We start from the raw sequence: 13,436 nt of genomic DNA, 5'->3' as shown, positions 1-13,436 counted from the left end.
TGTGTGTGTGTGTGTGTGTGTGTGTGTGTGTGTGTGTGCGTGCGTGCGTGCGTCCACTGGCACGTATAGCCATCTCACCACATCACTCTGCTGGACGTAGTGATCATAGAGCTCTCTGATATTATCCTTTAACCTCTTAGGCTCCTGGATGAAGCCTACACAGTTATGGAGGTCTGTCTTGAACCTGCGTACCAGGGCCTCCACGTCCCTCACCTGGGTGAAGAGAGCAAGAGTACACAATGACGGTTTCTGGAATTACCCGACAGATATATTCATATACTTTGTTTATGTACATCATCAAATCAAAATCAAATGTTATTGGTCACATACACGTGTTCAGCAGATGTTATTGGTCACATACACGTGTTCAGCAGATGTTATTGGTCACATACACGTGTTCACCAGATGTTATTGCGAGTGTAGTGAAATGCTTGTGTTTCTAGCTCCGACAGTGCAGTAATATCTAACAATTCCACAACAACAAACACAAATCTAAAGTAAAGGAAGGAATTAAGAAATATATAAATATGTGGATGAGCAATGTCAGAGCGGCATAGACTAAGATACAATAGAATAGTATAGAATACAGTATATACATATGAGATGAGTAATGCAAAATATGTAAACATTGGGCTATGTCTTTGAACTAGGCCTATATACTCTAACTCAGCGTTCTCCAACCTTATCAACATGAGAGCTACTTTATAAAAAATGAAAGTTTGCGAGCTACAATTTTTTTTAATGCTTTCAAATAGGCACATTATATCCTACCCTGCAACTCTTCCCCGGGACCTTGGTGTACAATATACAGTTGAAGTCGGAAGTTTACATACACCTTAGCCAAATACATTTAAACTCAGTTTTTCACAATTCCTGACATTTAATCCTAGTAAAAATTCCCTGTCTTTAAGTCAAACATTTCAGGTAGCTTTCCACAAGCTTCCCACAATAAGTTGGGTAAATTTTGGCCCATTCCTCTTGACAGAGCTGGTGTAACTGAGTCAGGTTTGTAGGCCTCCTTGCTCGCACATGCTTTCTCAGTTCTGCCCACACATTTTCTATAGGATTGAGGTCAGGGCTTTGTGGCGGCCACTCCAATACCTTGACTTTGTTGTCCTTAAGCCATTTTGCCACAACTTTGGAAGTAAGCTTGGGGTCATTGTCCATTTGGAAGACCCATTTGCGACCAAGTTTTAACTTCCTGACTGATGTCTTAAGATGTTGCTTCAATATAGCCACATAGTTTTCCACCCTCATGATGCCATCTATTTTGTGAAGTGCACCAGTCCTTCCTGCAGGAAAGCACCCCCACAACATGATGCTGCCCCCCATGCTTCACGTTTGGGATGGTGCTCATCAGCTTGCAAGCATCCCCCTTTTTTCCTCCAAACATAACAATGGTCATTATGGCCAAACAGTTCTATTTTTGTTTCATCAGACCAGAGGACATATCTCCAAAAAGTATGATCTTTGTCCCCATGTGCAGTTGCAAACCGTAGTCTGACTTTTTATGGCAGTTTGGAGCAGTGGCTTCTTCCTTGCTGGGCGGCCTTTCAGGTTATGTCGATATAGGACTCGTTTTACTGTGGATACACATACTTTTGTACCTGTTTCCTCCAGCACAAGGTCCTTTGCTGTTGTTCTGGGATAGATTTGCACTTTTCGCACCAAAGTACGTTCATCTCTAGGAGACAGAACACGTCTCCTTCCTGAGCGGTATAACGGCTGCGTGGTCCCATGGTGTTTATAATTGAGTACTATTGTTTGTACAAATGAACGTGGTACCTTCAGGCATTTGGAAATTGCTCCCAAGGATGAACCAGACTTGTGGAGGTCTACATTTTTTTTTAAATCTGAGGTCTTGGCTGATTTCTTTTGATTTTCCCATGATGTCAAGCAAAGAGACACTGAGTTTGAAGGTAGGCCTTGAAATACATCCACAGGTACACCTCCAATTGACTCAAATTGTGTCAATTAGCCTATCAGAAGCTTCTAAAGTCATGACATTGTTTTCTGGAATTTTCCAAGCTGTTTAAAGGCACAGTCAACTTAGTGTATGCAAACGTCTGACCCACTGGAATTGTGATACAGTGAATTACAAGTGAAATAATTTTTCTGTATACAATTGTTGGAAAAATTACTTGTGTCATGCACAAAGTAGATATCCTAACCGACTTGCCAAAACTATAGTTTGTTAACAAGAAATTTGTGGAGTGGTTGAAAAACAAGTTTTAATGACTCCAACCTAAGTGTATGTAAACTTCCGACTTCAACTGTATGCATTTTCTGTCAATATACCTGGTAATATAATGGTTAATAAACAGAATTTGGCATGACAGGCCCAATAAAATTATCTTTTGTATTTTTCAGAATTATGTTTTTCTGTTTTATTTTTCCTGGTTTGGGATTTTTTTACTCAGGTGTGAGTGTTGACAAGGAGAAGGCTGGAGATCACTCTGTCATGCTGATTGAGTTCGAATAACAGACTGGAAGCTTCAAAAGAAGGGTGGTGCTTGGAATCATTGTTCTTCCTCTGTCAACCATGGTTACCTGCAAGAAGACACGTGCCGTCATCATTGCTTTGCACAAAAAGGGCTTCACAGGCAAGGATATTGCTGCCAGTAAGATTGCACCTAAATCAACCATTTATCGGATCATCAAGAACTTCAAGGAGAGCGGTTCAATTGTTGTGAAGAAGGCTTCAAGGCGCCCAAGAAAGTCCAGCAAGCGCCAGGAACGTCTCCTAAAGTTGATTCAGCTGCGAGATCGGGGCACCACCAGTACAGAGCTTGCTCAGGAATGGCAGCAGGCATGTGTCAGTGCATCTGTACGCACAGTGAGGCGAAGACTTTTGGAGGATGGCCTGGTGTCAAGAAGGGCAGCAAAGAAGCCACTTCTCTCCAGGAAGAACATCAGGGATAGACTGATATTCTGCAAAAGGTACAGGGATTGGACTGCTGAGGACTGGGGTAAAGTCATTTTCTCTGATGAATCCCCTTTCCAATTGTTTGGGGCATCTGGAAAAAAGCTTGTCCTGAGAAGACAAGGTGAGCACTACCATCAGTCCTGTGTCATGCCAACAGTAAAGTATCCTGAGACCATTCATGTGTGGGGTTGCTTCTCAGCCAACGGAGTGGGCTCACTCACAATTTTGCCTAAGAACACAGCCATGAATAAAGAATGGTACCAACACATCCTCCGGGAGCAACTTCTCCCAACCATCCATTAACAGTTTGGTGACGAACAATGCCTTTTCCAGCATGATGGAGCACCTTGCCATAAGGCAAAAGTGATAACTAAGTGGCTCGGGGAACAAAACATCGATATTTTGGGTCCATGGCCAGGAAACCCCCCAGACCTTAATCCCATTGAAAACTTGTGGTCAATCCTCAAGAGGCAGGTTGACAAACAAAACCCCACAAATTCTGACCAACAAGCATTGATCATGCAATAATGGGCTGCCATCAGTCAGGATGTGGCCCAGAAGTTAATTGACAGCATGCCAGGGCGGATTGCAGAGGTTGTGAAAAAAATATTGACTCTTTGCATCAACTTTATGTAATTGTCAATAAAAGTCTTTGACACTTCAGTGTTCCATAGTAACATCTGACAAAACTATCTAAAGACACTGAAGCAGCAAACTTTAATATAAAAAAAAAAATATTTGTGTCATTCTCAAAACTTTTGGCCACGACTGTATACAGTACATAGCAGTTAAAGACATGCATAGTGTACAAGTGCATATTACATAGGGGCTAGGGGTCCCTTTCAGAATAGTTGGTTATTGTCCATGTCTTTAAGATTCTCTACTATGTACAGTGTTTTCATGAAGTGAAGTGAAATATTTGGTATGAGCCTTCTCTCGCTCTCCCCATAATCCCCCCCAAAACCTCTCTGATTCTCATCAATTCTCATGTAAAACAGACAGGCGTCCTCCAGCCTCTCTCACCCTCTGCGTCTCCTTGTGCATCTCCTTATCGGTGGCTTTCAGTTTGAGTCTCAGCTCAGTGATGTTCAGCTCCAGCTGAGTGTTCCTCTTGTGGACCTGGTCCAGCTCGCCCTCCATCTAACAAAGAGAGCATCCATTGGCCAGTCAGTCAATCTCAATGAGTGCTACAATACATACAACTGAGTATACAAAACGTTATTTAGAAACACCTCTTTCCGTGACATAGAATGACCAGGTGAATCAAGGTGAAAGCTTTGATCCCTTATTGATGTAACTTGTTAAATCTACTTACAATCAGTGTAGCTGAAGGGGAGGAGACAGGTTAAATAATATAGGAGGAGACAGCCTTAGGGTAGTGTGTTTTTAATGAGTGTAGGGTTAGTTCAACAGTTTCCCATGTGTATCAAGAATGGTCCACCCCCCAAAGGACATCCAGCCAACTTAATAACTGTGGGAAGCATTGGAGTCAACATGGGCCAGCATCCCTGTGGGAACACTTGACACCTTGTAGAGTCTATGCCCCGACGAATTGAGACTGTTCTGAGGACAAAAGGGGAGGGGGGGGGGGTGCAACTCCATATTAGGAAAATGTTCCTAATGTTTTATGTGTGACACTGAGTGAAGAACTGAAGTGGTCAATGCTCTGGCTTTCCCTCCATCTACTCTGGCTCTCCCTCCATCTACTCTGGCTCTCCCTCCCTCCATCTACTCTGGCTCTCCCTCCCTCCATCTACTCTGGCTCTCCTCCTCCATCTACTCTGGCTCTCCTCCCTCTCTACTCTGGCTCTCCACCATCTACTCTGGCTTCATCTACTCTGGCTCTCCTCCATCTACTCTGGCTCTCCCTCCCTCCATCTACTTGGCTCTCCCTCCCTCCATCTACTCTGGCTTCTTCATCTACTCTGGCTCTCCCTCCATCTACTCAGGCTCTCCTCCATCTACTCTGGCTCTCCCTCCATCTACTCTGGCTCTCCTCCATCTACTCTGGCTCTCCTCATCTACTCTGGCTCTTCATCTACTCGGCTCTTCATCTACTCTGGCTCTTATCTACTCTGCTCCCTCCATCTACTCTGGCTCTTCATCTACTCTGCTCGCCTCCATCTACTCTGCTCCTCCATCTCTCTCCCTCCATCTACTCTGGCTCTCCCTCCATCTACTCTGGCTCTCCTCCATCTACTCTGGCTCTCCCTCCATCTACTCTGGTCTTCCCCCATCTACTCTGGCTCTCCCCCACTACTCTGCTCTCCCTCCCTCCATCTACTCTGGCTCTCCCTCCTCCATCTATCTGGCTCTCCCTCCCTCCATCTACTCTGGCTCTCCCTCCATCTACTCTGGCTCTGCCTCCATCTACTCGGCTCTCCCTCCAACTACTCTGGCTCTCCTCCATCTACTCTGGCTCTCCCTCCCTCCATCTACTCTGCCTCCTCCATCTACTCTGGCTCTCCCTCCATCTACTCTGGCTCTCCCTCCCTCCATCTACTCTGGCTCTCCTCCCTCCATCTACTCTGCTCTCCCCCTCCATCTACCTGGCTCTCCTCCCTCCATCTACTCTGGCTCTCCCACATCATACTCTGGCTCTTCATCTACTCTGGCTCTCCCTCCATCTACTCTGGCTCTCCCTCCCTCCATCTACTCTGGCTCTCCCTCCCTCCATCTACTCTGGCCTCCCTCCCTCCATCTACTCTGGCTCTTCATCACTCTGGCTCTCCTCCATCTACTTGCTCTCCCTCCATCTACTCTGGCTCTCCCTCATTACTCTGCGCTTCATCTACTCTGCCTTCATCTACTCTGGCTCTCCCTCCATCTACTCTGGCTCTTCATCTACTCTGCTCTTCTCCCTCCATCTACTCTGGCTCTCCCTCCATCTACTCTGGCTCTCCTCCATCTACTCTGGCTCTCCCTCCACTACTCTGGCTCTCCCCCCATCTACTCTGGCTCTCCCTCCCCCATCTACTCGGCTTCCCTCCCTCCATCTACTCTGGCTCTCCCTCATCTACTCTGGCTCCCCTCCATCTACTCTGGCTCTGCCTCCATCTACTCTGGCTCTCCCTCCATCTACTCTGGCTCTCCCTCATCTACTCTGGCTCTCCTCCCTCCATCTACTCTGGCTCTCCTCCATTACTCTGGCTCTCCCCTCCACTACTCTGGCTCTCCTCCTCCATTACTCTGGCTCTCCCTCCCTCCACCTACTCTGGCTCTCCCTCCCTCCATCTACTCTGGCTCTCCCTGCCTCCATCTACTCTGCACTCCTCCCTCCTCTACTCTGCTCTCCCTCCCTCATCTACTCTGGCCTCCCTCCCTCCATCTACTCTGGCTCTCCCTCCCTCCATCTACTCTGGCTCTCCCTCCTCCTCTATCTGGCTCTCCCTCCATCTACTCTGGTCTCCTCCATCTACTCTGGCTCTCCCTCCATCTACTCTGCTCTTCCCTCCATCTACTCTGGCTCTCCCTCCATCTACTCTGCTCTCCTCCATCTACTCGGCTCTGCCTCCATCTACCAATGGAAAGAAACACTATACTAAAGCCTACAGGTATGCTGCTATGAGAGGAGCACCGGTACTCAACTCAATGAGCTCACAATATAGGCTATTGCAGTTTGCAGCAGCATCATATTCATGTCCACTTACATCTTACATGCATCGTCATGTGTTGAGTGAGGGCTAGAGAAAGGGTCAACGCAGGCTAGAGAGAGGGGTCAATACAGGCTAGAGAGAGGGGTCAATGGAGGGCTAAGAGAGGGTCAATACAGGGCTAGATAGAGGGGTCAACGCAGGGCTAGAGAGAGAGGTCAACCAGGTAGAGAAGGGAGTCAACGCAGGGCTAGAGAGAGAGGTCAACGCAGGCTAGAGAGAGGGGTCAATACAGGGCTAGAGAGAGGGTCAATGCAGGGCTAGAGAGAGGGTCAATGCAGGGCTAGAGGAGGGGGTCAACGCAGGGCTAGAGAGAGGGTCGACGCAGGCTAGAGAGAGGGGTCAACACAGGGCTAGAGAAGGGGTCAATGCAGGGGTAGAGGGTCAATACAGGGCTAGAGGAGGGGTCAATGCAAGGCTAGGAGAGGGGTCAATACAGGGCTAGAGAGAGGGGTCAACGCAGGGCTAGGAGAGGGTCAACGCAGGCTAGAGAGAGGGGTCAATACAGGCTAGAGAGAGGGTCAATACAGGGCTAGAGAGAGGGGCAATGCAGGGCTAGAGAGAGGGGTCAATGCAGGGCTAGAGAGAGGGGTCAATGCAGGGCTAGAGAGAGAGGGTCAACGCAGGGCTAGAAGAGGGTCACGCAGGCTAGAGAGAGGGGTCAACGCAGGGCTAGAGGGGTCAATACAGGGCTAGAGAGAGGGGTCAATACAGGCTAGAAGAGAGGGTGCTACAGGCAGAGGAGGGTCAACGCAGGGCTAGAGGGGTCAATCAGGGCTAGATAGAGGGTCAATACAGGCTAGAAAGAGGGTCATACAGGGCAGAGAGAGGGGTCAATACAGGCTAGATAGAGGGTCAATACAGGGCTAGAGAGAGGGTCAATACAGGGCTAGAGAGAGGGGTCAATACAGGGCTAGAGAGGGTCAATGCAGGGTAGAGAGGGGTCAATACAGGGCTAGAGAGAGGGTCAATACAGGGTAGAGGGTCAATACGGGGTAGAGAGAGGGGTCAATACAGGGCTAGAGAGAGGGTCATACAGGGCTAGAGGGTCAATACGGGGCTAGAGAGAAGGGGTCAATAAGGGCTAGAGAGAGGGGTCAATACAGGGCTAGAAGAGAGGGTCAATACAGGGCTAGAGAGAGGGTCAATACAGGGCTAGAGAGAGGGGTCAATACAAGGTAGAGAGGGGGTCAATACAGGCGTAGAGAGGGGTCAATGCAGGGCTAGAGAGAGGGTCAACGGGGCTAGAGAAGGTCAATCAGGCTAGAGAGAGGGGTCAATACAGGGCTAGAGAGGGGTCAACGCAGGGCTAGAAGAGGGGTCAATGCAGGGCTAGGAGAGAGGGTCAACGCAGGGCTAGAGAGGGGTCAATGCAGGTAGAGAGAGGGTCATGCAGGAGAGAGAGGGGTCAATGCAGGGCTAGAGAGAGGGTCAATGCAGGGCTAGAGAGAGGGGTCAAGCAGGCTAGAGAGAGGGTCATACAGGGCTAGAGAGGGTCAATGCAGGGCTAGAGAGAGAGGTCAACACAGGCTAGAGAGAGGGGTCAACAGGGCTAGAGAGGAGGTCAATACAGGCTAGAGAGGGTCAATACAGGGCTAGAGAGAGGGGTCAATGCAGGCCGAGAGAGGGGTCAATACAGGGCTAGAGAGGGGTCAATGCAGGGCTAGAGAGAGGGGTCAACACAGGGCTAGAGAGAGGGGTCAATACAGGCTAGAAGGGTCAATACAGGGTAGAGAGGGTCAATACAGGGCTAGAGAGGGTCAATACAGGGCTAGAGAGGGGTCAATACAGGCTAGAGAAAGGTCAATACAGGGCTAGAGAGAGGGGTAATACAAGGTAAGAGAGGGTCAATACAAGGCAGAGAGAGGGGTCAATACAGGGGCTAGAGAGGTGCAATACAGGGCTAGAGAGGGGTCATACAGGGCTAGAGAGAGGTCAACAAGGCTAGAGGAGGGGTCATACAAGGCTAGAGAGGGGTCAATACAGGGCTAGAGAGAGGGGTCAATACAGGCTAGAGGAGGGGCAATACGGGCTAGAGAGAGGGTCAATACAGGGCTAGAGAGAGGGTCAACACAGGGCTAGAGAGGGGTCAATACAGGGCTAGAGAGAGGGTCAATACAGGGCTAAGAGGGGTCAATACGAGGCTAGAGAGGGGTCAATTACAGGCTAGAGAGGGGTCAATACAGGCAGAGAGAGGGTCAATACAGGCTAGAGAGAGGGTCAATACAGGGCTAGAGAGAGGTCAATACAGGGCTAGAGGAGGGTCATACAGGCTAGAGAGGGGTCAATCAGGGCTAGAGAGGGTCAATACAGGGCTAGAGAGAGGGTCAATACAGGCTAGAGAGAGGGTCAATACAGGGCTAGAGAGGGGTCAATACAGGGCTAGAGAGGGTCAATATGCAGGGCTAGAGAGAGGTCAATACAGGCTAGAGAGGGGTCAATCAGGGCCTAGAGAGGAGGGGTCAATACAGGCTAGAGAGAGGGGCAATACAGGGCTAGAGAGAGGGTCAGTACAGGGCTAGAGAGGGGTCAATACAGGGCTAGAGAGGTCAATACAGGGCTAGAGAGGGGTCAATACAGGCTAGAGGAGGTCAATGCGAGGGCTAGAGAGAGGGTCATACAGGCTAGAGAGGGTCAATACAGGGCTAGGAGAGGGTCAATACAGGGCGAGAGAGGGGTCAATACAGGGCATAGAGAGGGGTCAATACAGGGCTAGAGAGGGGTCAATACAGGGCTAGAGAGGGGTCAATACAGGGCTAGAGAGGGGTCAATACAGGGCTAGAGAGAGGGGTCAATACAGGGCTAGAGAGAGGGGTCAATGCAGGCGATTCTGAGTGCTTTCGTGTGTAAATGTAACATGGCAAATGTACTGTATGTCATGGCATTTTGATCAGTTATATGAAATTGTGGATTTTTTGTGGGCTTTTTTCCCCATGTTAGATGTGCAAGTGCGATGAGTGAGAACATGTAGCGGTCAATGCTGATGATTCAGGTGGGTAAAAACATTAGGACAGTCGATAGTAGCATTTTGATCAGCAGTAAGAATGTCTGTATTTCAGATTTTTCTGCTGCTCACCTGTATGATCATATAATATTATACACCATTTAGACAATGCTTTTATCCAAAACGACTTAGTCATGCGTTTTACCTACTGGTGGTTCCGGGAATTGAACATTGCACGCGCCATGCTCTACCAACTGAGATACAGAGGACCACTGAGACCATCTAAAAACTCTCTGTCTCTCACCTCTTGAATCTGCTCCTTCATCTCCTTGATGTCGTTCTCTCTGGGCTCGATCTGTTTCTTCAGTTCCTTGATCTTGTAGTCCAGGACAAACTTGAACTTCTCCAGCTCCTGGTTCTTCCTCTTCAGGTCGTAGATTCTCTTCTCCTGCAAAAAGGAGGAGAGGAGTTTTGTTACCTCTTTTATAACCCAAAACATGTCTCTGTTGTACTAATAGCTACTGTGATAGTTTGTGACCTGTGGTAGTTCTGACATTTTGGTCAAAAATGAGTTATTCACATAGAGTTTCAGGCTGTCCTTTACATGTGAGACATGTCAGATTTTTAGAAAAGGACGTTTACGATGAAAAACATCTCAAATCAGAAAGGTCCATCTGCGTAAACACCTTTAAACTCGGTGTTATAAGGTCCATCTGCGTAAACACCTTTCCTTTTAATCGGTGTTTCAAGGTCCATCTGCGTAAACACCTTTAAACTCCGGTGGTTTATAAGGTCTCGGCTGCGTAAACACTTTACTCGGTGTTATAAGGTCCATCTGCGTAAACACCTTTTAATCGGTGTTATAAGGTCCATCTGCGTAACACCTTTAAACTCGGTGTTATAAGGTCCATCTGCGTAAACACTTTAACTCGGTGTTATAAGGTCCATCTGCGTAAACACCTTTTAACTCGGTGTTAATAGGTCCATCTGCGTAAACACTTTAAACTCGGTGTTATAAAGGTCCATCTGCGTAAACACCTTTTACTCGTGTTATAAGGTCCATCTGCGTAACAACCTTTTAACTCGGTGTTATAAGGTCCACTTGCGTAAACACCTTTTAACTCGGTGTTATAAGGTCCATCTGCGTAAACACCTTTTAACTCGGTGTTATAAAGGTCCATCTGCGTAAACACCTTTAACTCGGTGTTATAAGGTCCATCTGCGTAAACACCTTTAACTCGGTGTTTATAAGGTCCATCTGCGTAAACACCTTTAAACTCGGTGTTATAAGGTCATCTGCGTAAACACTTTTAACTCGTGTTATAAGGTCCATCTGCGTAAACACCTTTAAACTCGGTGTTATAAGGTCCATCTGCGTAAACACTTTTAACTCGGTGTTATAAGGTCCATCTGCGTAAACACTTTAAACTCGGTGTTATAAGGTCCATCTGCGTAAACACCTTTTAACTCGGTGTTATAAGGTCATCTGCTAAACACTTAACTCGGTGTTATAAGGTCATTCTGCGTAAACACCTTTTAACTCGGTTTAAAGGTCCATCTGCGTAAACACCTTTTAACTCGGTGTTATAGGTCCATCTGCGTAAACACCTTTTAACTCGGTTTATAAGGTCCATCTGCGTAAACACCTTTAAACTCGGTGTTATAAGGTCCATCTGCGTAACACCTTTTAACTCGGTGTTATAAGGTCCATCTGCGTAAACACCTTTAAACTCGGTGTTATAAGGTCCATCTGCGTAAACCACCTTTTACTCGGTTTATAAGGTCATCTGCGTAACATCCTTTAATCGGTGTTATAAGGTCCATCTGCGTAAACACCTTTAACTCGTGTTTATAAGGTCCATCTGCGTAAACACCTTTTAACTCGGTGTTATAAGGTCCATCTGCGTAAACACCTTTAAACTCGGTGTTATAAGGTCCATCTGCGTAAACACTTTTAAACTCGGTGTTATAAGGTCCATCTGCGTAAACACTTTTAAACTCCGGTGTTATAAGTCCATCTGCGTAAACACCTTTAAACTCGATGTTATAAGGTCCATCTGCGTAAACACCTTTAAACGGTGTTATAAGGTCCATCTGCGTAAACACCTTTTAACTCGGTGTTATAAGGTCCATCTGCGTAAACACCTTTAAACTCGGTGTTATAAGTCCATCTGCGTAAACACCTTTAAACTCGTGTTATAAGGTCCATCTGCGTAAACACCTTTAAACTCGGTGTTATAAGGTCCATCTGCGTAAACACCTTTAAACTCGGTGTTATAAGGTCATCTGCGTAAACACCTTTAAACTCAGGTGTTATAAAGCGTCCTCTGCGTAAACACCTTTAAACTCGGTTTATAAGGTCCATCTGCGTAAACACCTTTAAACTCGGTGTTATAAGGTCCATCTGCGTAAACACCTTAAACTCGGTGTTATAAGGTCCATCTGCGTAAACACCTTTAAACTCGGTGTTATAAGGTCCATCTGCGTAAAACACTTTAAACTCGGTGTTATAAGGTCCATCTGCGTAAACACCTTTAAACTCGGTGTTTATAAGGTCCATCTGCGTAAACACCTTTAAACTCGGTGTTATATCAGAGTCTCATCTGCGTAAACCCTTTTAACTCGGTGTATAAGGTCCATCTGCGTAAACACCTTTAACTCGGTGTTATAAGGTCCATCTGCGTAAACACCTTTTAACTCGTGTTTAAGTCCATCTCGTAAACATCCTTTTCCGGGTATAGTTATCTGCAATCTAATCACACAAACTGGGTTGCAATAAAATAACTGTATGTAAGAAATATACTTATTGAGTCAAAAAGAGGAAGACATCATAAAACAGTTCCAATACCATTATCTCAGAAACTATACAGTCTGCAATAGAACCATATAGTCCCAGGTCCTTGATTATTGATATCATAGGTTCTGGTCCTCTATTTTAAATGACTTAGATTTTTTATCACCTTGTTTCAGAAGACTGACCATAACATAACATAAGCATAACGTAAGATAAAAACAAATAAAACAGGTGCCTTAGATATGTTTAGCGCCTTTGGAGAAGCAATGCTGTTTTTGTCTTGTTCTTTATCAATAGAAAACCTCCATGGAAGGAGTAATTTCACTAAATACAAACTTTTTAACTAGTGTCTTTATCCACAGATAACATAGTTCTCCATAAGATATACCCTGAGTTTATCAAACATTAGGAACACTTTCCTAATATTGAGTTGTCTTGCCATTCACCCTCTGAAAGACACACATACACAATACATGTCTCAAGGCTTAGAAATCCTTCTTTATACCTGTCTCCTCCCTTCATCTATACTGATTGAAGTGGATTTAAACAAGTGACGATCAATGAGGGATCATAGCTTCACCTGGATTCACCTGGTCAGTCTATGTCATGGAAAGAGCAGGTGTCCTTAATGTTTTGTCCACTCAGTGTAGTGTATTTGTCATTTTAAGGAACTATTGCTTTAACAAATGTGTGATGAGCATGAACTCATACTTTGGATGATGTGTTTAGAAAGAAGGGTATTTATCTTTATGTAATTCATTAAATGTCTGTATTTTTCTATTGAAAGTGAAATAATTGTAACATTCTGTGCTAGATAGGACCGTATGGGATCCTAGGAACCAGATAGGACCGTATGGGAACCATATGGCCAACCCAGATAGGACCGTTATGGCTGAACCCAGATAGGACCGTATGGTGACCGAACTATGGCTGAACCAGATAGGACCGTATGGCCTGAACCCAGATGACGTATGCCTGACCCAGATAGGACCTCTACGGAGGCAACCAGATAGGACCTTATGGCCGAACCAGATAGGACCTTATGGCCGAACCCAGATAGGACCGTATGGCGAACCCAGATAGGACCTTATGGCCGAACCAAGATAGGACTTATGGCCG

The 13,436-nt window shown here is 46.3% G+C and overlaps 1 protein-coding gene across 1 annotated transcript in view; it reads right to left on the bottom strand.

The window, feature by feature from the left end:
• LOC111978920 (cilia- and flagella-associated protein 57-like) overlaps positions 1-13,436 on the bottom strand; it is a 57,969-nt gene that overhangs the window by 9,996 nt on the left and 34,537 nt on the right. The window contains 3 exon segments of the mRNA XM_070449004.1: positions 79-213; positions 3,950-4,066; positions 9,828-9,971. Coding sequence (XP_070305105.1) covers positions 79-213; positions 3,950-4,066; positions 9,828-9,971 — 396 coding nt within the window.

The sequence above is a fragment of the Salvelinus sp. IW2-2015 genome, linkage group LG19 (genome assembly GCF_002910315.2).
Source record: "Salvelinus sp. IW2-2015 linkage group LG19, ASM291031v2, whole genome shotgun sequence".
NCBI lineage: Eukaryota > Metazoa > Chordata > Actinopteri > Salmoniformes > Salmonidae > Salvelinus > Salvelinus sp. IW2-2015.
This window is presented reverse-complemented; position numbering and strand designations above follow the sequence as displayed.